The 27,260-nt window shown below is 45.7% G+C and overlaps 1 protein-coding gene and 1 non-coding gene across 6 annotated transcripts; both read right to left on the reverse strand.

Annotated features, from left to right (window-relative positions):
* Window positions 1-2,686: 2,686 nt before the first annotated feature.
* On the reverse strand, window positions 2,687-27,258 carry TAF5L (TATA-box binding protein associated factor 5 like). 5 transcript variants are annotated; one of them, XM_089311563.1, is made up of 6 exons: window positions 26,716-26,843; window positions 26,056-26,106; window positions 17,255-17,399; window positions 13,635-13,739; window positions 10,008-10,732; window positions 2,687-4,658 (listed from the first exon to the last, which is right to left on the reverse strand). In XM_089311563.1, the coding sequence occupies exons 3-6, from the start codon at window positions 17,394-17,396 to the stop codon at window positions 3,861-3,863; spliced, it is 1,770 nt and encodes a 589-aa protein (XP_089167689.1). In that variant the 5' UTR covers window positions 17,397-17,399; window positions 26,056-26,106; window positions 26,716-26,843; the 3' UTR covers window positions 2,687-3,860. The 5 variants fall into 5 exon arrangements, with proteins under 5 accessions (XP_089167689.1, XP_002717439.1, XP_089167690.1 ...); XM_002717393.6 differs by lacking the exons at window positions 26,056-26,106; window positions 26,716-26,843 and adding an exon at window positions 27,003-27,258; XM_089311564.1 differs by lacking the exons at window positions 26,056-26,106; window positions 26,716-26,843 and adding an exon at window positions 27,003-27,208 and having other exon boundaries at window positions 10,008-10,652.
* On the reverse strand, window positions 5,819-5,925 carry LOC127483614 (U6 spliceosomal RNA). The gene has a single exon (XR_007910055.1). It is a non-coding gene; the product is annotated as a U6 spliceosomal RNA (small nuclear RNA).
* Window positions 27,259-27,260: the final 2 nt, after the last annotated feature.

Raw genomic sequence — 27,260 nt, forward strand, 5'->3', positions numbered from 1 at the left:
CAGAAATTGTGGCTACTTTTTGGGACACCACCCACTGCAGATTCACAACAATGGGATAAAGGTTCTTTCAGTCATATGTTGCTTAGGTTTGTCCTGTAAGCTCCCAGCCCTGTTTGGTGCTGTTTACTGATTTGGCTGAAGAAAGCAAGAATCTTCCCCACTCCTGCCTCTGCCCATACTGTAGGACTGAAGTAAGTGAGGTCAAGAGCACAGACCCTGAAGCCAGAATGCTCCAGCTGCGTGACCCTTGATGAGCGACTTAATCCACCAGTAACTGATTCCTCATTTGTCAAATGGGGATAAAAACACTTACCTCAGAGGGAGTTTAAGGAGATAAAATGATTTCACTAAAGCTTTTGGAGTGGTCTCTGGCCCACGGTAAGCATTATCTACATGCTTACTAAATGATTTATTTAGAGTCAGATTTTCTTTAAGATTTATTTATTTCATGTGGAGTGACAGGGAAGGGGTTGGGAGAGATCTTCCATCTGCTGGTTCACTCCCCAAATGGCCACAATGGGCAGGGCTGGGCCAGGCCAAAGATAGAATATAGAAACTTGATCTGGGTCTCCCACATGGGTGGCAGGGGCCCAAGTACTCAGGTCATCACCTGCTGCCTTCCCAGGCTCGTTCGCAGGAATGCTGGATCAGAGAAGTAGCCAGGACCTGACTCAGTACTGATTCCAGATGCTGGTGTCACAAGCAGTGGCTTGATCCACTGTTGCCTCAGACTCATTTTCCTTTTGGAGGTTTTTTGAAGTGGTTTTTTTTTTTTTTTTTTTTTTTTTTTAAATCTTCAGGGCTATATGTTTTCGCTGGAACATGAGGATATTGAATTGATGGAACATTCAAGACATGTGACTGTTCCACAGAGGGTGAGGGTGGCTAAGGCAGCTTGGCTGGGCTTTTGGTGTCTCATTTATCAAGCTGCTGTTGCCAGGCTTGCAGGACCAGTGAGGATAACAGCCCTCTCCAGAGCACCACGTGCACGCTGGCACCTGCTATGTGCACACGGCCCTTTCAATACTTCTAAGAGTTTCAGAACTCAGGAAGGGTAGTCTATTAAGCCAAATTACCCAACTTATTAATTTTAATATAAATTAGTTTCCAAAAAGAAAAAACAAGGCCAACCATGCAGGTCAACAACTGAAATCATAGAGCACAGATGGACAGGGCTGGTACTGTGATTGGACTAACCTAAACATTTCTGTTTTTAATTAAGGAGAAAGTCTGCATCAAAACACACACAAGGTCCTTCAAATCATCCTAAGTCAGCTGATACTTGCACTTCGGAGACCAGTTTGCTACAGTTTAGGGATTTCATTATTTCCGGGAATATACCAGAGAATTCAGCCTAGAAGCTCACTTACCACAGGTAAGAATGCTTTGGGCTCCAGGTTTTATGTGCAGAACATGGAGAAGGTACACTCTCAGACTAAGTTACCAAAGGACTGTTTTTACCCAGTCTGAAATATATGGATTCTATGAATAAGAAACATTTCTGATTAACATCACAGGTTCTAGTAAAAAAAAAATTAGCACATAATTTTAGAGTGTTCCTGATAACTCTTGAGGTTCCTGTCAGAAATTCTGTTTTGAAGTGCACTTAACTGAACCCAAGTACACGGGCCATCTTCCACTGCCTCCCAAGTGGATTAGCAAGAAGTTGGACTGAAGTGTGGAGTAGCCAGGGCTTGAATCTACACTCCAATACGGATGCAGGCATTGAAAACAGTGGTTAAACCTGCTATGCCACAATGCCCCCTTGTACTTTTTTTTTTAATAATTGAAAATAAAAATCTAGCTGTCCAATTTTAATCATCTGTGCCATGTTCCAATCATGTCACATGGCATACAAACACTATTTTTCTACCAAGTGAGGGCTAGTTTAAAGGATATTAACTCTAGCAAATGTGACCTCCAATTTCTGATCAAAGGGAATCCATTCTATCTATAACATATTAAAGTCAATTAATTTTAATACCATTTAAACATATTTTATTTAATTTTGAAAGTCAGTTACAGGGAGGGTGGAAGGGACAGAGATCTTTTGTCTGTTGGTTCTCTCTCCAGCTGGCTGCAACAGCCACGCCAAAGCTTCTAGGTCTCCCACATGGGTGGCAGGGGCCCAAACACTTGGTCCATCTTCCACTGCTTTCCCAGGCCATTAGCAGAAGTGGAGCTGAATCAGAAGTAGAGCAGCCAGGACTCGAACTGGCACCCATATGGGATGCCGGCATAACAGGTGGCAGCTTTACCTGTTATGCCACAATGGTGGTCCCCAATTTTAATATCATTTAAGCACTGAATTAGCATTTGCAATTGCTTAATACATAGTTTGAATTTATTAAAAAACTCAGTTCTCCCGCCCCTTTCAGATGTTATGGCAGGGTCCTTAAAGGAAGCTGAAAATAAGACCTTACCAAATAATCAGACAGTGAAAAATCGGTTGTCTCCAGTCAACCCATGGCAACCCTGGATATATAAACAGTATTAAAGGCCACCAATAATCCAGTGAATGCCAGGTGAAATCAAGATTCAAAGGAAGCCAAACAGAACACAAGGGCAGGTAAGAATGCACCTTCCTGGGGCCCGGTCTGGCCTCTGAAGCTCACTATCACTGTGAATAGTACCCCAGAATGGACTTACCCATCTGTCTTCAGGGTTTAAATGAAAGGCCAACACCTTTTTTTCTTTGAAACTAAATACATTTTAATAGAAAACAAAATACAAAATAACTCTTTTCAGAAAACAGAAATATTTAATCCTTTTTCCACAATTAGAACTTGCTTTATCCTCAGAGCACAGTTTGATATGCGTGCGTATGTACTTACGATTCACAAAGTGTTCATTAAACTGATATTGCAGTGCAGGAGGTGGGAGCAGATCATCACAGGACAAAAAGACGTTGAAAGAGCTACACCTCTGTAGAAATGGTCACTCGGAAATTCACCATTTTTCTAATTTAACCTTGCGGCATCATTCCAAATTATTCTTTATCATAATCTTTCTTTTCAGGGGAGAAAATTATTACTTGAAGTGCAGCCATGGAAAGAATCTCTCCTTCCCACCATCACTGCAAGAGCCCAAAATGTTCGCAGTCAAACCCACCCACCCGCTTTCAGGAACATGTCAACCCGAAATTTCCCTTTCTCCCAATACACTGTGCTACCAAATTCTCTGAATTCCCTGAACCTCAAAATTCTAAGTATCACAGCCAGTGCCAGGAGTCAAACCTGAAAGGTAAAAGCAGAGAAGGTTCCCTCTGCCAGTGCTAGGTTTCTTCTTCTCAATAATAATAATAATTATAATTATAATAATAATAAAAAAAATCCTGGTTCTCTGTAATTACGGAAAAGGAAAAGACTTTTTACCAGGACCATTCCCTCCCCTTTCCTGGTTCCCGCCCCAGCATCCCTCCACCTGTAAGGAACTCCCTTCCACCCGGGGATGGGCCACACGTGACACTCGTCGCACAGCTTCTCCTGAGTCCTCTGCAACTGTCCTCCAACCAAGCCCAGCCCCGGGCAGGTGAGGAAAATGAGGCAAGGCAGGCAGGTGCACGTGTGCAAGGTCCCAGTGGGATCTCTGCGAAAGCTTGGGAGTGACCCCTGTAGCATCTCATTCTTGCTCTCGTGTCCAGCCATCACCACCTTCCCCCCGCTCTCTGTCTCCCTGCAGTCCTTCAACACTGGGGGGCTGAGTGGAGGGGGCCTGCCTGGGATGAGTGCCCAGAAGAAAGGGGAAAGGGGAGAGGGGGCTCTTTCACAGTCACCCAGTGATTCAATCTCAGCTTGTCGCAGGACTGCAATTGGAGGCCTTCCACCACTGCCCCAGCCCACTCTAACAAAATTAAAAAATTAATGTTCCTGATTTTCTTGTGTGATTCCAGTCACCAGAAGGAGGTTACAGGCCATGAACTGCACGCTCAGGACGTTGCTCATCTGCCCAGTGTACACGCCCACGAGCTCGCTGGAGGAGCCGTCGGCAGGCGTGCTGCAATAAGTGTTCCTGATGTCCCAGACGCGCACAGAGTTGTCCATGGAGGCAGAGGCGATCAAGCCGCTGTCCGGACTGAAGGTGAGGCTGGTGATATTGTCTGTGTGGCCTCTCAGTTCCTTAAAAAGGGTCCCAGAGGCCAAGTCCCACAGCTTCAACCGCTGGTCCTCGCCAGCAGATGCCAAGTACTTACCGTTGGGAGAAAAGGCAAGAGAAAGCACGGGGCCGCGGTGGCCCGTGAAGAGCCTCACCGAGTTCCCCTGCTGGGCGCTCCACAGTCGGACAGTCTTATCGGTAGAGCCTGTAGCTAAGTAGTTTGAATTGGGGTGGAATTTGACACAGTCCACATCTGCCAGGTGTCCTGCATATATCCTCAGCGGGTACGTCCGATCAAATGACCATAGCCTGGCGGTGCGGTCGTGGGACCCGCTGGCGAAGTACAGGCTATAGGGGCTGATGTCCAGGTCCCACACAGGATAGGCATGTCCTTGATACAGCACAGTGTTAGTGAAACTCCCCAGGTCCCAGTATCTGATGGTCATGTCTTCAGAACAAGAGAGCAACCCTGAGCTGTCTGCGAGGAACCTTGTGCTGTACACTGGTCCACAGTGTCCCCGCAGTATCTTCATCTCTGTGCCTGCATTATCATCTTCATCATCCTGGGCCCATTGGAGGAGGGGTCAGAAAGGAAAGACACACAAGGAGAAAAGGGTTAGTGGTCTGACAAGGAAAACAAATCCAAGAGAGAAAAAAAAAAAATAGAGAAAAAGGGAAACAGCATTTACCTAGTAAGCAACAATGGCCTTGATCTTAAAGGTCACTCGGGAAAACTTACAACTGCACAACTGAATATAAAGTGTCTGACAATTTTCAAATTGTTTTATAAATTCGTCTTGCAGCTAAGTCTATATCACATAAAAGGAAAACTGCAAGGTTATTATTACACAGTAATGACTGTGGATCTTTTAAGTGAAGGATAACACATTTCAAAGTCTGATCAAAAAGTAGCTTCTGGTAACTTTCAATGCGAATTCTAATATATGCCATTTGAAAGGTTTACTCCGGAATTTATGTTGAATTCTTTGATTCTTTTACTCTATGGGCCTCTCCTTTATTTGTCAGTTTTGGCTGCTTTATAAGCCATGTTGCTCCCTGTGTCTATTCTATTTTTAAAAGTTCTGACATGTTCATTACTTCCATGGTGGAGGTTAATGATGAAGGCAGACGTGGTCTCATTTCAAGATTGATATATAGCTATTGGGGTGTAGCCAAAACCAAAACCCGGATGTATAATTAACAGTAAGCTGGAAGCATGCAGTTATCAGTAAGTTACATCCTCCCCCACACTGTGACCAGCCCCAGGTTGCCGGCAACTTGTGGAGGGTCTCAAACATTTCCCCCAAAGTCCCAAAACAAGACATGGATCCAGAACTGCTTTAAACAAAGCCAAGCAACTCATGTGATTGCTGGAAATAATCTCCTGTGTGTGAGGACAGAAGAGAGCCATCATGGCATTTGGGAAGAAAAAGCTGCCTTCTCCCCAAGCATGCTGCTTTCACAACCTCCTTCATTCCCTCACAAATTCCTTAAAACTATAGCTGTCTCTACCCTGGAATGCATAAATTACAATGAATTTTAACCAAACTCTAAAGGGAAGGAATAAGATATAGATCCTTGGACCAGTTCTCTGCTTGCATTGTATCGGCCTTAGGTGCTTAGGAAAAGACTCTTTTTCTACTTGGAAACTAGGGGGTAATTTAATAAGTGTGTGGAAAATGGGATTAAAAGATAAATTTATCTTGGTGCAAGCATTTTTTTTTAAAATATGGAACGCTTCATGAATTTACAAGTCAGCTTAGTGCAGGGGACCATGCTAATCTTCTCTGTATAGTCCAGTTTTAGTATACGTGCTGCTCAAGTGAGAACGGTGCAAACATTTTGGAAATTCACAAATAGGTTTTTATACAATACACATTTTCCATGAAATTTCCGAAGGCTCTAATATTAAATTCAAAACAAAATGAATGCCTCCAATGTGTACATATTTGAGAAAAAGTTAAGGGAAAACAAATACTGACATCCATGAATATTCAAAATAGCTATTCCAGACACTCAACATTAAAAACACATTAAGCATTTGGGAGCTCATGGTTCTACTAAGTGCTACCAAGAATATTAACAATTTTATTTTCCAAAGAGGTTATAGCAACACTTTAAAATTTCAAGAATGACTCACTGCTGTACACAGGAAGTTTATATAAGGACTATGGAAGCAAGTGACCCTGGATGAATTACAAAGATCCTTTGAAAAGTCAGCTGCGGTCCTCATTTGGAACAGAAGCTATGTAAGTGGGTCTTCACTCTAGTGGGGAATTAGGCACTGTGCTCCCTAGGGATCTTAATGATTGTCCTGGGCCTACGGAAAAGTCCCAGTTGGCTCTGAAGACCCAGAGATGGAGAAACCAGAATGCTCCTGCTGGTTATCACCATCAGCTCTCTGCTAGGACCACAGCTTAAAGTAACCTAGCCAGGTTTTCTGGTGGACTCAGCCCTGCAATCTCTTCCCTTCCTTTTCTCCTGCTAACAGGATTAGCACCGAGACTCCTATAATTCTGACTGAACATCCCACAGTAAGCAGGTATTATGCATCTCAAATGTAAATTTCAATTTGTAAAGTATATTCATGCAATAAACTACATTACATACATTATAAAACATGCATAAAATAGAAGTTTGAAGATTCAGGAAAATAACCATGAATAACCAACTATGTCCATTTGTGCTCTACTCTACTAGCCCTGCTCTAGATCATGGGGGCCCTAAAAAATCTCCCACACCACGAGGTCTGCTCCTTGGACTAAAAAGCTCCACAAACCTTAGCTCACACTTTGGGGCACTTTTAGGGGTGTGCCATTTAATTTTGGAATTTTCTCTAGTTACATGTCAACAGATAAAAAGAAATTAAACATGGCTGAGCTGGTGAATGGATTAAGATTGGGAAGCAAGCATGTTGCTGCTGCCTATATGAGAGACAGCAGCAGCCTGAAGGACAATAGAAAAGCTGGTTACTGACAAGTGCCAACCGATGAACACGGAAAACAGACATCAGTTTCCTGCTGCGTTTCTGACCTGGGGTGCTTCACCCCTCCTAAGGCTACCTGGTGGTCGGCTCCCGGGAGGTCACCACATAGATGCCAAACTCAGCGCAGACACCCGATTAGCATAAGCACCACAGCCCAGAACTCCTGGACTCAAGCCCACCCACTGTCCCTTCTCCTCTGCCGCCCTCCTCTAGCTGCCTGTCCTCTAATTGCTCACAAGCACCTCCCATCCTGTCCTGCCCCTTTCCAGCTACAGCCACATTATATTTCTTTCTGCGCTGGGAATCCTTCATGCTGTTCCTTACTTCTGGGTCTGTAGACACACTTCTCCCAGTGTCTGAAAACTTACACAGTTTGAGTTACAGGGCTAATTTTCAGTGGTGGCCAGAACAGACTCTTAACATTTTTCACCTTATTTATTAATCTTTTTAAGATTTATTTATTTATTTATTTTGAAATTCAGACAAAGAGAGGCAGAGAGCTCTTCCATCTGCTGTTTCACTCCCCAGATGGCTACAACGGGTGGCACCAGGCCGAAGCCAGAAGCAGCTCTGGGTAACAGGGGCCCACACATGGGCCATTTTCTGCTGCTTTTCCCAGGCCATTAGCAGAGAGCTGGATCAAAAGTAGATCAGCTGGTACGTGAACCAGCACCCGTATGGGATGCTGGCATCACAGGCGGTAGAGCTACACACCACCCCCAACATTTTTACTTTAGTCTACTGTTCGATCATCATGCTCTCTTCATTCATACTATTTCTTTATGCCTAGAAAAATCTCTAAACTCTGTATTATTGAAGCCAATAAAGCAATCAGGATTTTTTTTTTGTATTTATAGAAAACTGAAAGTAAAATGAAGGCAGTATTTCCCAGTTTTGGGTGAAGAACTCCCAAGCAAGACCTACCTCCAAGGAAAAGAGAAGCTTGAAAATTTAAATACAAGTGCAACAAAAAAATATTTTGGAGGGTACTTTAGAATTCTAAAAATCAATGTCTGGAGTCGAGGAATCCAGGCTCTTTACTCATAACAAAATCTTCTAATTATATTGTCTCAGTTGCAACCATCAAAAATGCTGGGGCCGGAATGTGATGCAATGACCTCAGCTACCACCTGAAATATTGGCATTCCCTCAGAGGGCCAGTTCAAGTTGTGGCTGCTCCACTTCCACTTCAGCTCCCTGTTAAAAGTGCCCTGGAAGGCAAGGCCGCTGCCACCCTTGTGGGAGACCTGGGGAGCTCTGGATTCCTGCTATAGCCAGGACCAGACCCAGCATTGCAGCCATTTGGAGAATGAACCAGTGGATAGAAGATCTCTCTTTATCTCACTCTGCTTTTCAAATAAATAAATGAATCCCTTTCTTTAAAAATCTAAAGGCTAGGGGCTGGCGCAGTGAGTTAACACCTTGGCCTGAAACACCGGCACGAGACCTGGCTGCTACACTTCCGATCCAGCTCTCTGCTATGGCCTGGGAAAGCAGAAGATGGCTCACGTCCTTGGGCCCCTGCACCCACGTGGGAACCCGGAAGAAGCTCCTGGCTCTGGATCGGCACAGCTCCAGTTATTGCGGCCAGTTGGGAAGTGAACCATCGGATAGAAGACCTCTCTTTGCCTCTCCTCTGTGTAACTCTGACTTTCAAATAAATAAATATATCTTTAAAAAAAAATCTAAAGGCTATACTAACTGGACAGTGACTCACAAAAGAGGAACTTGGGAAAAGGCTTAATTGAGCTCCCTAATATTCCAGATAAACTTATCAGCAAGCAGGATTTAATCAGTGTGTTTTTTTACTCTTTAATATTATAGCCCTGTGCAAAGAATTTCCCATCCAAAGTAACCTTAGTCAGAGTCTCCTGCATTTCATTGGTGAAAGGACAAAAATGTCACGGTCCCCATTCTTCTAAGATAGCAATTCTCAGTGATTTGACACTCAGGCTGCTGCGCCTGCACTTTTCAACAATTAATCTAAAACAAACCAAGACCATCTGACAACAGATCATTAGACAACTGGGCAGCCTTACTTCCTGCTACTTCCCAAAATGGGGTACAGACACACCCTGAGGCACACGGAGCCAGACAACCTGCGCAGGCCTCAGAGGCAGTGAGGGTGTAGGTGGCCAGTGTGCTCACTGCTGCTGAGACTATGATATGGTACCAACTTCTGTGGGAAAATGATTCTATCCATTAGTTTAAAATGTAGACCATGTGACCCACCTATCCGACTTCTAATTACTTAGACTTGCATAAACATACATACACACAAATGGATAGCTACTATGAATCTCAACTAAAGTCGATTAGCTAAAGATCTTGAATTAGGCTTAGTGAGGTCATCCACATTTCAGACAGTAATAACCACTGACCACTCATTAATGTTAGTGCTGTTAAAAATATTTTCTTCCTCTTAAGTTAGCCATGAGCAGAAGCTCAATGGCACAGGGTAAAGGCATTAGTTTGGTTTTAGTTATATCATGAGGGAAATAAGGAAGTCCATTCTCTGTATGATCTGTCATGTTTCCTAAGAATATTCTAGGGAAATTAGGAAGGCAGGTGCAGGGAAGAAAAATGGTATTTGGGGCCGGCTCTGTGGCGCAGCGGGTAAAGCCGTTGCCTGCAGTGCCGGCATCCCATATAGACACCAGTTTGAGTCCCACCTGCTCCACTTCCAATCCAGCTCTCTGCTATGGCCTGGAAGAGCAGTAGAAGATGGCCCAAGTCCTTGGGCTCCTGCACCCATGTGGGAGACCCGGAAGAAGCTCGTGGCTTCGGAACAGCTCAGCTCCAGTTATTGTGGCCAACTGGGGAGTGAACCAGTGGATGGAAGACACCCCCCGCCCCCGCCTCTCCTCTGTCTAACTCTTTCAAACAAATAAATAAATCTTTAAAAACAGAAAAATGGTATTCATACCTCTTCCTCCAGGATATCACAAGCCAAGTGGATGCGGGACACGTCTACTTGATGAGGCTCTGATTTTAACTTCTTGGATCGTAAACTCCAAAGTTTTATACAGGAGTTGTCAAACCCAGCAGCAAGCAGTTTGCTATCAGGGGAGATTTCTGCAGTGTTCAACAGTTGCTCTGTGTTGTAGAAGGCATAGAAGCAGATGGTAGTGAGGGAGGGAGGCCCATCCTTGACACGCTTAATGCTCTCCTGCAAGACCTCCAGGGCGGCCTCGTTTTGCAGAATAGGACTGGGCATGTCAGGGGGCTCTAAGCCGTTGCTCTCGCTGCGGGAAGAGCTACCACTGGTGTAGAGCTGGTAGTCTGTTCTCTTGGCAGGCTGCACATCAAGATGAATATGTAAGGTGAGGACTTTGCACAGGGCAGTATTGTTGTCACTTTGGAGGTAGCGGATAAGGTAGTTGTAGCTGTCTTCCTGGAGACGGACCACGTACTTGTTATCTAGGAATGCTCGAAGCTTTAAGTTAGAATGGATGTCCTGGATGGTTTGAGTGGTCTGTAGCTGCTCAATGACATCCTTCTGGCTAGCGTTCTGCAGAAACATTCCATGGAAGCGGCTGTAAAAACTTTCCACTGTGCTCTTCGGACTGTTCTGGACCAGGTTGAGATGGAGGTAGACAAAGAGAGGATAGAGGAGAGGCATCACTTCATGGCTATGCTGGGAATCAGAATCTATAATAAAAAAAAGTGAGGACTTTATAATCAGGATGACCTCATACAGTGTTGTTACCCCTCCTGGAGATCCCACTGTCACATACCACTTCTTTGTCAGGATCTGATTTTTTCACACTATCAATAGAAATATACATCAACACAAATTTCAAGTTCTTACAAAATTTAGTGGCTTATACTCAGGCCTCAAGGCTTACTTTTTTTTCTTATATATTAATGCTTCTCAAATTGGGACCTCAGACCTTGGTGAGTCCTTAGACATATCCTGAGTTCTTAAAAAAATCTTTTAAACTTGAGGTGATAATCTAAAAAACAAGGAACGCAAGCATATTCAAAATTATCTGGATGAACACATAGCAAGTAAACAATTACAAGCATTTCTGGTGCTTGTGTTTGTTTTTCTAGTTAATTCTGGCACCTACTGCCTACAGTAAAATCAAAGCATTTATTTTTAGTGGGTTTGTTAACAAGTCTGGCTATTCACGCTAGCATGTTCTAACATTAAGATGACAACACTCACCATCAGTGTACTGATTTTGATCTTGTTAAAGTAAAGACTGTCTTTTGCAGAGACATCTTCATTTCATTAAGACTACACTAGCCGGCACCGTGGCTCACTTGGCTAATCTTCCACCTGCGGCGCCGGCACCCCGGGTTCTAGTCCCAGTTGGGGCGATGGGTACTAGTCCCAGTTGCTCCTCTTCCAGTCCAGCTCTCTGCTGTGGCCCCGGAGGGCAGCAGAGGATGGCCTAAGTGCTTGGGTCCCTGCACCCGCATGGGAGACCAGGAGGAAGTACCCAGCTCCTGGCTTCGGATTGGCGCAGCACTAGCTGTAGCGGCCATTAGGGGAGTGAACCAAAGGAAAAAGAAGACCTTTCTCTCTCTCTCTCACTGTCTATAACTCTCTCTCACTGTCTATAACTCTAACTCTGCCTGGCAAAAAAACGAAACAAAACAAAACAAACAAACAAAAACTACACTAATAGAGCAAGCACTGTGGTGCAGTGGGTTAAAGCCCTGGCCTGTAATGGGCACGAGTTTGCATCCTGACTGCTCTGCTTCTGATCCAGCTCCCTTCTAGTGTGCCTGGGACAGCAGCAGAGGATGGCCCAAGTCCTTGAGGCCCTGCACCCATGTGGGGGACTTGGAGGAAGCTCCTGGCTTCAGATTGGCTCAGCTCTGGCCTTTGCAGCCATTTGAGGAGTAAACCAGCAGATGGAAGACCTCCCTCTCTTTGTCACTACCTCTAACTCTTTCAATAAATAAACTAAATATAAAAAAAAAAAAACTACATTACTTATTAATTTGATATTTTCATACCATGAAACCATATGACAAGGTGTTCAAAGAGTATACAGCTTTACTTGTTATGGGCTAATGAGGAGAGGTATCTCTGACACCTAAGTAAAGTGTTTGTGGTAAATGAGGGCCAAGAGAGTGCCATAGGAGAGCAAGGTTATTCACAGTGGTGAGGGGAGCAGAACCACCTCAGGGCACAAACCCCCCAGAGTGGCTGAGCCAAGATTAGCCTGCATCATAGCTACCTGTGCTGTCTGGACTTTTTTTTTTTTTTTTTGACAGGCAGAGTGGACAGTGAGAGAGAGAGACAGAGAGAAAGGTCTTCCTTTGCTGTTGGTTCATCCTCCAATGGCCGCCACGGCCAGCGCACTGCAGCCGGCGCACCGCACTGATCCGATGGCAGGAGCCAGGTGCTTCTCCTGGTCTCCCATGGGGTGCAGGGCCCAAACACTTGGGCCATCCTCCGCTGCACTCCCTGGCCACAGCAGAGAGCTGGCCTGGAAGAGGGGCAACCGGGACAGAATCTGGCGCCCCGACCGGGACTAGAGCCCGGTGTGCTGGTGCCGCTAGGCGGAGGATTAGCCTAGTGAGCCGCGGCGCCGGCCGCTGTCTGGACCTTTGTTTGCAGGAGTGAGGCAGTTCTGGCAAAATCCATCTGGTACATTTGGTGCTTTCTTTTATAGTTTGGTTGGTACTTTATTTGTATTTATTTATGAGTTTGGGTTTTATACAGAAATATAAAAAGATTTTGTATCTAGCATGTTGTTGCTAATATGTAAATAGATTAAAAATGTTTTAAGTCAGCACTTACATTCTGCCATTACTTTAATTATGAAAAGGAATCTACACAGGGTTCAAAACTAAGGAACTCTGTTAGAGAATCCTGGCTCTCTTATTTGGTTAACAGAAACCAACAACACTGTATTTCTGATTAACATTCCCTTTCCCTATTTATGGCAAGGTGAATTAATCTGTATAATACATGCATTTTAGAATAAAGGTATACATATTAGAAGAACTTAAACTACAACAGTGTTTCTAGTGACCTGGAAGCTAAGACTGCAGTCCAGGTAGCGTGGGCTCTTCACACTTCTGGATCAACAGGGAAAGCAGGGAGCCACTGCAATGCCTGGGGCAACTGGCCCAATGACCAAGGGAAGCATGGACCGGCACTTTATAAGGGCAGCGAGGAAGAGGATGTCTGGCATAAGGAAATTCCTGTGCATCACTTGGTATTACCATGTCCTGTGACTGTAGTCAACGAAAAACCACAGCCAGGTAGCAGTACCAATACAGGTTTGGGTGATCCCACCAGGCAAAGAATCATGATTAGCTGGTTTAGCTTTTGTTTATTTAACATAAGTCACAAGTCACTGTACTGAGGGCCACAGATAAAACAGCCAGAATCCTCACCCTTGTTAACTTTAACCTTACAATTTCACTTTCTCCAGACTTTCAACAGGCCGAAAGTTTTGGAGACCATGCGAGGACAGTGCTGAAGTACCTGTGATCTCTACTACCAAGTATAACGCCTGGCACGTAGTAGGGTCCAGAGGGAAACTGCAGCACTCTAAGAATAGAGTTCCTGGTGCTGAGTACTTACCAGTGAGAAAATTCCTCAGTCGCCCAAACTGTACTTCATATTGCTGGGGTTCTGCCTGGCAAGGGGTTGCAGACACTATATTGGCACAACCAGATTCGGATTGAACTAAAGAGGAAAAGAGATACACGACAAGGATAAAAAGACAATTATTAACCCATTATGTGGCATGACAGGTGGAGGAGGGTACTGGGCATACATTAATAGCAACTGCCATTTCATCACATTTGCAAGGTATCTTGAGGGTTGTGGTTAAATGTGACATTGATGACACCTGTTTACCCCCCCTCCCTCATGACACCTAACCAAATGAGAAATGAAACTGTTTATAAAGTATAGGATAAGTAAGTCAAGTGAGAGAGGAAAAGCTGAGCTGTAGCTGGAAGTGTGTGACCCAAGTTCTGACACTTAATAATGACATGCCTTGGTGTGGAGCCACTGTCAAATACAGGCTGTATTACCTAGTGGGCCCTTTCAATCTGGAAATGCATGCTTCCCAGTTCCAACAATGACTCCATTTTCTTCAATCATTTTGAAATTCTCTCCTATCTGCTAAGACACCTGAGTTTTTTTTCTTAAGATATATTTTATTTATTTGAAAGGTACAGTTACAGAGAGAGGCAGAGACAGAGAGATAGAGGTCTTCCAGCTGCTGGTTCACTCCCCAAATGGCAGCAACAGACAGAGCTGAGCCAGCCAGAAGCCAGGAGCCAGGAGCTTCTTCTGGGTCTCCCACATGGATGCAGGAGGCCAATCCTCCACTGCTTTCCCAGGAGCATTAGCAGGGAGCTGGATCAGAAGTAGAACAGCTGGTACTCAAACTGGTACCCATATGGGATACTGGCACTGCAGGCTGGGGCTTTAACCTGCTACACCACAGCACCAGCCCCAAGACACCTATTTCAAGGCTGGATATGCTAAATTAACCCATGAATTTTCTCTCCCATAGTCCATATTTTTGCCTTTTGGCTCTACTTTCTGGGAAGTTTCCTCAACTTTCAACTCCACTTGTGTTTTTTTTTTTGTTCTTTGAAAGTTTTTTCTTCCTCTAAAAGCATTATTTTCTTGTTCCAAAGCTATTACGGTGGTTAAAGTTTTCTTCTGTTTCTTTTCATTGGTCTCTCGTATGGGACACATTTCTTCTAGCAGTCTCATGGTTCCAGCGCTGATGAATATTCTGCAGTTGGTGTCACTCATCTTCCAGGCCACACTGGAGATGTCATGTGCCCAAATCAATGTCTTTCACTCTTCTATGGTGGGTAGGTCAGACTCACCATGGGACAATCTTTTCCTTGTAGATGTGTCTGGCTATATCATTCAAGGCAGCTAAAGAGGGGAAGCAGGCTGGAGTCTCTATATTAAATATGTAAACATGGACTTAATCCCATTCTATGAAGTCTATGCTTTCTCAAAAGAAAACTCCTTGGGGTAGACATTGTAGTACCATGGGTTAAGCCTCTACTTGAGGCACCCACGTCCCATATTCCAGTGCCAGTTTCAGTCTCAGTTCTTCCACTTCTGGCCCAGCTTCCTATTAATATATCCTGGGAGGCAGCAGATGATGGCTCAAGTGCTTGGATTCTTGCCACCCACCCGTGTGAGAGACCTGGATGGAGTCTAGACTACTGGCTACGGCCTGGCCTAACCCTGGCTGTTGCAGGCATTTGGAAAGTGAAGCAGCAGATAGAAGGCACAAGAAGGGAGATACAGATGAGAAGAAAGTCGGAAGACCCTACCAGAACTCAGCAGCTGGAAGCAGGAGGATCTGCTAGATAGCTCGTGTGGGAGAGCGGGACTCCTCCCTCACCTTCATAGTGCCCCCACCTTTATCTAATCAGTCACTAAGTCCCAGAGGGTCCGACAATCTACTCTCTCCTCTGCATTCCCATTACCACTTTCTTACCTTGGGCTGCTCTCACTTCTAACTGTTGTAGAGTCCCTGACTCCCTCCTCAATCAATACTGCCATCAGACTAACTTTACTAAAATTTAGATTCAATAACTTAGATGCCTTCCTCAACTTGCTTGTATATTCTGAATGGTTCTTTGAAAACCAGCTCAATCCTTCTATTGCTTACTGCCCTCTGTCCAACTGCCAAGAGCCAGGAGACCTCTGGGGAAGCCCTCCTTTGACCTGTCTATATAATGCCACAATCATGTTCTCTGTGCCTTCTGAACCCAAAGCACCCCATCTTCACAGAGCTTACTACATCACACTCTCCTATAGCCACTGATGTACCTGCCTCACTTCCTGATTAGAAAATTTAGCTTCTCAGGAGACAGGAGCAAATAGCTGTCTCTAGAATTTCCCAGCACTTGGTCTAGATGATAGTCAATGAACGTCTGAATGAAGACAGAATTACTTATGACAACCAGATCCCATGTTTCTCACTTTTCCGACAGTCCTCCAGGAGCAATACAGACTTGTCTCATAAACCACTGTATCTAAATGAGGATGACCAAGAAGAGTAAAGACCCTTTACCAGTGGTCATTCCTACTTTCTATCAACCACAGCACACAATTACTGCTCCCACAGTCCAAAAAACTACAGAGGGAGTCAGGAACCTCTTCTTGAGGACATCTTCAGGTCTGTACTGTTCTGCTGCTCTTCTGCTATAGCAAAGGCAATAAACCTTTGAGCATAAAAGGCTGGGCCCTTGACTTTAACAGTGGTATGAAACGAGGGAGCTGTGGTAACCGCTGTGACCAATGTGGACCCCGAAACCATTAAGGCATGGAAAAGTTGGTGACAGATACAAGAAGAATAGAGGAAGGCCAGGAACAAGGAGGAGAAAAGGACCCAGGCTGAGCGTATTAAGATGGGAATGAGCCAGCTCCAGCACCACTGCCACAGAGCGATTACAGTAGTTCACATCCCAAAGCAACACCGTGATGTTTTCCCACAATCTCCAGTACTGTATACAAATTCCATGTAAGAAAATCATATCATCAAAAAGCTGACCTCACAAAATAGCTATACAACAATTACATTTTATTCCAGATAGAGTCAAGACAAGTTTTTCTCAAATAAGAGGGTAGTTCAAAAAGCTCATGGAAAAACACAATTAAAAGATAAGTTTATTTTGGTGCCAAAAATTTTAAATCCATACAGACTTTTTCAGAATACACGTTTTCCAGGAACTTTCTGGAGACCTTCTCATAGATTCGAGTCACAAAACAAATTTTAAAAGCCTTAGACTACATCTACAGTATCAGCATTTCCAACTACTGATCCCAAAGTACTCATTTACCCAACAAATGTGACTTCTGTGTGAGAGGGTCCAAACTAAAGGGGTACCTGTGTGAGAAGGGACGTAAGGGTCTCACAGGACAAGACTTCACAGAAACAAAGAGTAGCACATGCCATCAGGTACAGATAACGTGAGCTAGACACTGTGAACAGGAAACAGGGCTTTGGCAGGGGAGCCCCCAGAGGCCTGCAGATGTGGCAGCGAGCACAGACTGGGAGGTCAGACAAGGGCTCTGAGGCCAGCACCATCCACCCGATGCCGCTTACTGAGTCTTCTGGATAGTCTGCTCTCTAGTGCTGTCTTGAGAGGAGAAGTAATTCCACATGGGCACTGCCGTGAGTCCCCCTGCGGCACAGCAGAGCCCCTCATTACCTGTGAGATTGGCCGCCATCTCCTCGGCAGTCTGGGACAGCCGCAGTCCTTGCTTCAGGGGACCGTCTGAGTCCACGTATTGCCGGCGTTTGAGGTAGCAGGACACTGCCATCTGAATCTGTTCGGTGCGCACTCGTTTCATGACCTTTGTTGGAGGAAACCACAAGATGCAAGGTTTTAAGGGGTCTGGGAGATCACCCAATCCAGTGAGATCCACAGATGGTAACATCAGTATAGGGCCACTAGCCATGTTAAGGGGCCGTGTTAAGAGACAAACTCAGTACTCTCTTCCACTTCATTTATTTTCCCAATGACAATACAGCCATGTTCAATTACAGCAAAAAGGAAGAGCACAGATAACAAACCCTATAGATCACCCCAGACTCCATTTAATACCAGCCCCATAGAACTTTCATTAGGGATGCTAACAAAGAGCAAACAGGGCCAGTGTGAATTTCAGAGCCTTTTATCTCTTCAGCCTACTCTGTGAGAGGTGTTAATTAGCAGTGAACCAGGAAAAAGGGGGGGGAGGGTGGTGGTGGATGGGAGCAACCAGGCAGAAGGCAGTACAAAAATCAAAGAGATCTGAGCAAGGCAGAAACTGATAAATAATGTTGATGGAGTGAGATGTTAATAATGGAGAAGGGGGATGTAGTATTTTTTTCTTGATAGGAAAAGGCTACCAGCTCTAAGAATATGATCCACATGTTTTCACTTTAGTAAATTATTTATCTCTTTTGCAATTCACTTGAAGCAAAGGTACAGGAAAACATCAAAACAGTAAGAGGCTATGTTTATATGTTAGAATATGTCTCATAAATTCTTGAAAGTGGTAGGAAATGAGCTGAATGGGGATAAATCCTATTTTTTCATAATAATTCAAGGAGGAAGAATGAATAATAAAACCTGGCCATGTTCGGGATTGCTAGAGACTGATTGGCAGATCCTGATTCTAACGAGTGTGCCCAAATTCACTGCCCTAAATGGGAGCTTCTCTGAATCCAAACCATCATGTATGCGAGGGACCTCCTCACACCCTCCCTGAGGATGGGACAGGAGCCAACTCTAAGACCAAAGAGCATAAGCACAGGGATTCTGGCCATAACTCTCTTCCATAACCACATTGACCTTAAACACCAGAGATACGATCCAATCAACCTAGCTGGATTTTATCCCTAGGTACACATATGTCTAGTGAAACAATACATTAAAGAAAGGTTTCTAAGACAAATTGGTCCCCCTTCCCCTGCACCTCCAGGATGAGTTTCAGGGTACTAATATCCACTAATGGACACAGGAAGAGAAAAAAATTCCTTAAAATAGACTTAACTCTCTTGAGATACTCAGACATGACACGAACGTGGCAATTTCACACAATTTGCCCTGTTTTTCCTAAAATGATAAAATCTGAAAAATCTGAATTGGGTTTGCATATAATTATAATTTGCAACATTTTCAAAACTTCTCATAATTTTCAATTTATATAATAACTGTTAAAGGTAGGAACAGATGGGGCCAGCATGTGGCGCAGTGGATTAACACCCTGGCCTGAAGCACTGGCATCCCATCTCGTCGGGTTCGAGAACCGGATGCTACACTTCCGATCTAGGTCTCTGCTACGGCCTAGGAAAGCAGTAGAAAATGCCCCAAGTCTTTGGGCCCACTGCACCTGCGTGGGAGACCCGGAAGAAGCTCCTGGCTCCTGGCTTCGGATCAGTGCAACTCCAGGAGTTGTGGCAAATTGGGGAGTGAACCAGCGGATGGAAGACCTCTTTCTCTCTCTGCCTCTCCTCTCTCTCTATAACTTTCAAATAAATAAATAAATCTTAAAAAAAAAGAAGAAGAACAGATGTCAAATATTCTTCTATCACATAACAGAATTTTTGGAAATTAAAATGAGGGCTCTGACACAATGTGTATCTATTTATCACATATAGACAGCTGATTACTGCTTCACTAATAATTCAATAAAGTGGCTATATAATTGTGCAGGAAAACCACAACCCCACTATTAACATCCAGCTACAGAAATATAGGGATATAAAGTTATCCAGAACCAGGCACACTCAAGCCAGACTAGTAAATCTCTTCAACTATTTCACTCTGCATGCTAACCCCACTACTGATGTTTAAATGTACTAGGGTACTTCAGAAAATTTGTGAAGACACAGAATTAAAAGGTATAGTTCATTTTGGTATAAAATGAAATGGCCGGTGCCGCGGCTCACTAGGCTAATCCTCCGCCTTGCGGCGCTGGCACACCAGGTTCTAGTCCCGGTCGGGGCGCCGGATTCTGTCCCAGTTGCCCCTCTTCCAGGCCAGCTCTCTGTGGCCCGGGAGTGCAGTGGAGGATGGCCCAAGTGCTCAAGTGCTTGGGCGCTGCACCCCATGGGAGACCAGGATAAGTACCTGGCTCCTGCCATCGGATCAGCGCAGTGTGCCGGCAGTGGTGGCCATTGGAGGGTACCAACGGCAAAGGAAGACCTTTCTCTCTGTCTCTCTCTTTCACTGTCCACTCTGCCTGTCAAAAAAAAAAAAAAAAAAAAAAAAAAAGTATGCATTTTTTCACAATGCACATTTCCATGAACTTTTGACAACTATTAAGATATGGCTGGAAGAGAGGTGCACGCACAGATACCACTGGCTCATCACATCATAGTACTACACAGTTCTGTCGAACGCCAAGAACACAGGTTGAACAACCCTGATCTAAACATCTGAAATGCTCCACAATCCACAACTTTTTGAGCAGTGATGCTCAAAACTGTTTTGGTTTCTGGAGCATTTTGGATTTCATGTTTTTGGATTAAGGATGCTGAACTGATAAAGAGTTCTCAAATATTCTAATATGAGAAAGACTGAAATCTACAAAATTTCTGGTTCCAAGCACTTCAGCTAAGGGATACTCAAGTTACACTGTTCCCCTTTCCTATAAGGTGGCAGCTTTGAGTAGGGTGAATTCAAGATGAGCCCTTGCAAACACACCTCACAATTTTTCAAACAGCTCCCCAACTGTCTTCTGAGAGTTAGTTATTTTTTTAAGTAAATGTATTTTTCTTGCAAATCTGGGCTAAAGACAGATAAAAAATTATATTATACTTTACATGAGATGCCATGTAAAGTACCTACTAGGTATTCTATTTACCTGCAGTAGTATAAACGGTTGTAATAGCTATCAAAAAGTCATTTTAATTAAGTAGGATCTAAAAATTAGCATTTGTACTAATCATCATGAGAAAGTATGTTCAACTAACTTTGTGAAGATATAAATCACAGCTGAAAAATAAATAAGCCATATTTGCAGTTTTAGTTACACCTCATGTAATTTTAAAATTATGATAGCCTTTCTCACTTAGTATTTGCTCAGATTGATAGTTATAACACTTGAACTAGACGCTCTGCTCTTCCCCATGGTGTCTTATAAATAAAATGGTCCATAGCGGGGCTCAGGATGCAATGTAAAGCCTGGAGTTTTGGTGGTAGGGACTGTGTGGAAATCACAAAACCTGACAGACAGATCCCTGGAGAAAATGCTTTTCTCCATTAGATGGGACCGCCTCAACATTCCAGAAGTCTCTCTCAACTACTTTCCCTACAGCTTCCTGCTCTAGCCAATCCAAACTCTTACATGTCTCCTAACCCAGCCAGCTCACCCTGCTTCTGACCTTAGAGGGCGACTGACTGAGACTTGTGATTCCTCCATTCTTGTCCAGTGGAGGCCACTTTTCAGCACCTTCCGGGTCAGCCAGCAGGACTGGACCATGTTGAGCCCGCCTCCTGCCTCGGACTGCGCTCCCCTTGGGTTGCTTCCCTTCAGGCCTATCTTCCCACTCTCCTCCCTCCGCTCTGCTTCTCATTAGTTACCTTCCCTTCAAAGTCACACTTAGGTGGTCTCTGGTCAGACTACTTCCCTGAGCTCAACAGACTAACAAGATGTTTTCACACTGAACACCTGGCATTCAACATGCTCACAACAGAACTTATCTTTCCCTCAGAATGTCTCATATTTTCCTGCCAGGTTGATGGTGCCATTTTCCACTGTTAAAAAACTCAGTTATCATCATAACAGTTTTTTTTTTCTCTCCTACTCTAAGAGCTCATCGACTTCCTATTTTGAATGAGACTTCGCTCTCAGCTTACAGAGTGGTTGGCTAGTACACCTGAATCATCCCTGCTCCCTGTCCTCACTGCTGATACTGTACTTCTCCACTGGGTTATTCCAATATTTTCCCACTCGGATCAAGCTTTAGAATGCAGCCAGAGCAAATGACAAACCTGGTGTTACTCCCAGACCTAACACCACCACCTCCGTGCTGCCTGTCCACCCTTGCCGTCCCTGTTCCTCAGTTCCCTCAAACAGATGAAGAGATTCCTGAGTACAAGGCTTTCCTTATCTCTAAAACTCACATTAAAATGAGTACTATCTCATTTCTGCTTGGAATTCCTGACGATTCACTGTAGGTTCACGATCTTTCTGGATTTCTGTGAACCTCGAGCTCAACAAATATTTGATTCCTACTTCAATACTGTTTATATACCACAGAAAAATCGCTTTTATATAAAGCTTGGAACATGGAGGAATGTGGGGAGCAACTCGGACTAGACTAAGTTACTGGAATTAAGACTTATTCTATGCATCTGCTCTCCCACAATATGGCGCTGGGAGAGGAGGCAACAGCTTCTACCCAGCTGCCTCTCACCAACTTGACAAGCTGCAGGAGCTGCTCCTGATTGGAGGAGAGCAGCGTACTCAGCGTGTGGGCAGCCGAGTTAGGATTGGCGGAGGAGGACTATAAAGGAGGAGAGAGACGGCATGCACCAGGAACATCTAGGGGGAACATCTAAGAGGAACACCTGTGCAGCCCCCGAGAGAGCCGGCCGGCGGTGTGCCGCTCCCCCGCGGAAGTGGGGAATGTGGCAGGGGGAACCGCCCTTCCACGGAGGTGGAAGGGTTGGTAGCCAACCCGGGAAGAACCAGCAGCAAACCCGGGGAGGGCCGAGCAGACAAAAGAACAGCGCAGGGTCCTGTGTCGTTCCTCCACGAAGACGGGGAGCGACAGAGGAATATGGCATAATTTACAGAATTGGACAGTTATTCTATTCACTATGTTTGACCACATAAAATTTTCATGTATCTCTATCTGCAAACATCACTACAGACAGGAAAAAATTGGGTGTTCCCTCTGGGAATGATAGGGAATGTGTTTCCTATGCTTACCACTGCTCCTGAAACTGAATTCAAATGCAGCAAATGGGGCAGCCTTTGGTCCAGGCGTTTAGTTGTGGGCTGGGATGCCCACATCCCCATAACAGAATGCCTGGTTTAAGTACTGGCTACTCTGCTTCTGATCCACTTTCCTGCTAATGGCTCAAGTGCTTGGTTACCTGCATTCACTTGGGAGACCTAGATGGAGTTCCAGGCTCCTGATTTCAGCCTGGCTCAGCCCCGGCTGTTGCGGCCATTTGGAGAGTGAACCAGTGGATAGAGGTTCTCTCTCTCTCTTTTTCTCTCTGCCTTTTAAGTAAAATGAAAATAAATCTTTTCAAATTTTAATGCAGTAAATGGGGTTTCAGAGATGCTTTAATGACAGTGAAACAACTGTGTGTTGGGGGAGAATGGTGCGTGTCAGAGTGCTATGAGCTTCAATTTTCCATCCTAGAGCGTTACTGTCCAAGAGATCTTTGGGCAATGATGAAAGTGTCCTAAGTCTGCATTAGCCACATAGGACTACTGAGCAATCACAATGTGGACAGTGTAACTGAGAAACTGAATCGTTCATTTTAACGTAAGCAGCACATTGGCCATGCAAACAACGGTTACTGTCATTGGACAGCACACTTCCAGAGGGGGATATTACCTTGTGAAACTAATGCATCAGCATCTTACCTTAAAATTTTAATTTACAAAGTGCTGCAAAATATTTTTGCTTACTGGTTACAAAATCTCCAAAACTATTTTTTGTAAAATGCAAAGCTACTTTTTATCATTGCTCAACACTGTAAAGGTATAAGATACAAACATATTTCAATGCTTCTTACCAGAAGAACATCTTTTTTGCTAAACAAAGAATTATGAATGGATATTTTTTATAACTTTCTAAACCTTACCAGTACACAACACTCTTTAAACCTTAATGTTAAAAACTGAGAAAGGAAAAGAGAATCTGCTTCAACAGAGAAACACAGCAGTTAATTTCCATACAACATCAGATTAAGGCAAGCTCAAATCTAAGATAATCTTTCCCTTGTAATGAGGAAATTAAAAAAAATTTTGGGGGGTCATCCTAAGGATGAAAGTAAAATATCTAGTTATAACATTTAACACATTTGCATATTCAAAAATATATAACGTGATACATTAGAAACAATTCCACTCCATTACTCACACACATCTTAAACAACAGGGACTGTGGATCAGTTAGCTAGGAACCATAAAACTCCACTTTCCTCCCTCTCTGCCAGGTTGGTTTCAACAGAGCACTTCTTGAATCCACACAGGATGCTCCTGCTGGAAATCTCATCTCTAACGAGCAGCACCTACACAGGTGGGTAGAACTTTTTTCATTTATCACTTACTGTATTGATTTTTTTTTCTGTGATTTGCAAATGTTGTTCCCAAGGCATCTAAGACTTGGCAGTTTGTGAGATACACCCCCTGGGGAATAATTACTGACTCTGGCTTTGTATAACTCTTTCTGTAAGACTGACTGACTAAATGTCCCAAACTAGCACCAGCCGAGGTAGTTTCAGCCCAGTCTGTTCTTCCTACACACCACCTGGTTGTTCAAATCAGAGCAGCCGAGTGCCCTGTAACGTGGAGTCCTCAACACGAGGCAACGTCCTCTTTTCAGAGGGAGACTTCTGGGGCAAACTCCGCCTTACGAGCAGGCATATACAACACACACTTTGAACAGACCTTTGAAGAAGGCTGCCTGGAATCATCTAAGGGCTCTTCTTGCCTTCTCTAAGTTCTCCCTAAACTTCCAGATTTGGATAAAAAGCCAGTCCCTGCCAAACTGTCACTTCCCTTTTGGAGTCACAGGCGGTTAAGGCAGGTAGTGGGGCTTCCCCTGCTTTCAACCCAGTACCATAGGACTGTGGCCCACTCGTTCCCAAAAGCTAATCTAATGCCATCCACCCTCAGCTTTAAAACTTTCTATTGGGGCTGCCATGGTGGCACAGTGGTAAAGCCAACCCCCTGTGATGCTGGCGTCCCATATGGGCCCCGGTTCCTGTCCTGACTGCTCTACTTCCAACCCAGCTCCATGATGAAGGCCTGGGAAAAGCAGCAGAAGATGGCCTAAGTGTCTGGGCCCCTGCCACCCACGTGGGAGAGAGACCTAGAAGAAGTTCTTGGCTTCCACCTGACCATTGAGGCCATCTGGGAAGTGAACCAGAGGAAGGAACATCTCTCTCTACCTCTCTCCTTCTCTCTGCAACTCTTTCAAATAAAATAAATAAATATTTGAACAAGGCCCGTCCATTTGGTGGAGACACCCAAACACTGGCTTCCAACCTGGTTTGGCTAAAACCTACTCTGGCTTCTCAGCCATCTCTTCTCCCAAAGCCTCCTTAATCACTGGGCCTTCACCCACCAAGCCCAGGAGCAAACCCTATCAGTGTTCGCCACACTAAGGTCTGTTTCCTAACTGCCACTGCTGATACCTAACACTTAGCGCAAATACACCACTAGTAAGACGCTGTTTTAAGTGCTTCACACAGATTATGCTCTTGAGCTCCCGACGACTCTCTGAAGTAGGTAACATTCTTCCAGCGGGAAAGCCGAGGCCCAGAGAAGTCAGGAAACTTCCCAAAGCTATGTAGGTGGCAAAATGGAAACTCAAGCTATCTGGGCCCAGGGTCCGAGCTCTGGCCCTTTATAGTACCCTGCCGCTTCATGGATTCTACAGCTGACAGGTGGCTTCAGGGGAATGCAGATCAGATGCTTGCTGGGAGAAGGATCAGAACAGTTACTACCCGAGAAAGCGACCGTCACACGGTAGCGAGGCTGCAAGCCAGACTTCTGGTGCTGTCCGCAGAATAATGCTCGCTTAACAGATGATCCCTAGAGTCCCCTGCCAGCTAAAACAAATGAGCAAAAGCAAAATCCCTCCGTTCCCCCAGACACATCTGTCATAGGTGCTAACATAATTTGCAAAAACAAACAAAAATGACTAGCCAGTTAAGTGAGGCCTGTACCGAATTTTACAGTGATAGAAACATAAACCTCACATTTAGAGACAGGAAAAACAAAACTATTAAGATACTCTAATTTCTTGTTGATGACAAAGTAAAACGGCCAGGGCAAGCCCACCTCTTGGTTTTCTAGTTTAACACTTACTTTCAAGACAGGAACGGTTTTCAATGCATAAAGCCAAAGCTAATATACATTACATTTAAGGCCTAGAAGGATACTATTCCACAAAGACGGAAATTACAATAGCTAGTACTTACAGAGTGCTTTTTTATTTCTCAGCCATTTTCATAGACAAGATTCTTGTTTCTGGGTACCTTTAAAAAGGTGCACCGTTATGAAGCATCATCCCATTTTACAGGTGAGGAAATGGAGGCTCAGAAACTACACACATAGCTACACAGTTTCAAATAGGTCGTCGGCAAGCTCCAAAAACTCTATCAAGCTTCTCCCGTAAGTACAAACTCTGCTCATTAGCCCCGCTTTCAGCTAGGGCCGTGACCAACGCTGGGGAATGGCCCCCACGCCCTACTCCCCCAACCTCAGGTGTATCGGAACGCCTGTACCTCCCAAACAGGAGACAAACTCCGCCCTCACAGCGCCTCACCTCAGGGCACGCAACCGCTGAGAGCGGGAGTTACCAGTCCGAGATTCCCATCTGCAAGGTCAGAGTTGAGAGGATTTAAGACGAACGCCGCGCAGGATTGGCAGCCTCACCTTTTGATCCCAGAACCCTCCGGCCTGCGGGATCCGCATTGTAACTATAACGACTTTCACAACCGATGCGCGACCTGCAAAAAGCAGTGCCCGCACTCCACTTCGGCCGAGTCTAAAATGACACCGCCGTTCCTAACCATCCACTCGCTTCGGACCAACGCCTAGCTAGCCTGCCGAATGCATTCCCAAGAGCCGGGGGGCTTCCCGAGGTGGGAAAACCAGTAACATGCCCGACGCGCACCAACCCCACGCCGCTGTCACGAGGTACGGAGCCTAAAAAGCCACCTTGCAGGCGGGCATCAGCCGGGCTCCGGCTCCCGCGCGTCACTCACAGAGGTCGGCTCCGTACCCACCCACGCACGCTCACCATGTGCGAAGTTTCCTCTCGACTTCGCCCAGAGACGCCGGTTGCCTTTCCCCTTCAGTGGGGAAGAGACACCCCGAACTGCGCTCCCCGCCCGGCTGCCGCGCGCTCAGGACCCCTTCCCCCAGGGCACCCGCCCCCCGCCCCATCTCCTCCCCGACTCTGCAGCCGAACGCCAGGACCCACCCAGAGCAGAAACGCGCAGCCCCTCCAGGTGCGGCTGCCGACTGCAGGCCACGCCGCCGGCGCCGCCTGGGACTCGGGAGGCCGAGGGTGGAGGCGCGGCCGCCGCGCCCGCGCAGAGCCGCCGCCGCCGCCCCGCCCCGCCCCCACCCGCGCCCCACCCCCACTGCCCGCCGGCGGGAGCCGCGCCGCGCCCCGCAGGGCCCCTTCGCCCCCGCCCGCCCGCGCGCGCGCGCGCGCGGCTCGCGATCCCCTCATCGGCCCTCCCCACTCGTGCACCCTGCACTCACTGAACATCCCAGGCGGCTCCGGCTCCCCCCGCCGCCGCCGCCACCGCCGCCGCCTGTGGGATCGGGTTGCTTCCGCCTCCGTCTCTCTGCCGCAGGGTCTCGCTCCGACGGCTGTCGGCTCAGCCGGGCCCTCGCGCCCCGCGCCCCGCCGCCCCCGCGGCGGCGGCTCTGAGCAGCCGCTCCATGACTGACTGACACGGAGCGGGCCGCGGGCTGGGCCGCTCGGGCCTCCGACGCGCAACCGTCTCCGCCAATGGG

The sequence above is a fragment of the Oryctolagus cuniculus genome, chromosome 13 (genome assembly GCF_051225735.1).
Source record: "Oryctolagus cuniculus isolate XC-2025 breed Fujian yellow rabbit chromosome 13, ASM5122573v1, whole genome shotgun sequence".
Taxonomy (NCBI): domain Eukaryota; kingdom Metazoa; phylum Chordata; class Mammalia; order Lagomorpha; family Leporidae; genus Oryctolagus; species Oryctolagus cuniculus.

Coding starts and splice junctions, on each gene's coding strand:
- TAF5L (XM_089311562.1), bottom strand. Junction 13,740..17,254: donor GATGGCGGCCAATCTCACAG/GTAATGAGGGGC, acceptor TTTCCTCTTTAG/TTCAATCCGAATCTGGTTGT. Junction 4,659..10,007: donor GTGATATCCTGGAGGAAGAG/GTATGAATACCA, acceptor CAATGGGCCCAG/GATGATGAAGATGATAATGC.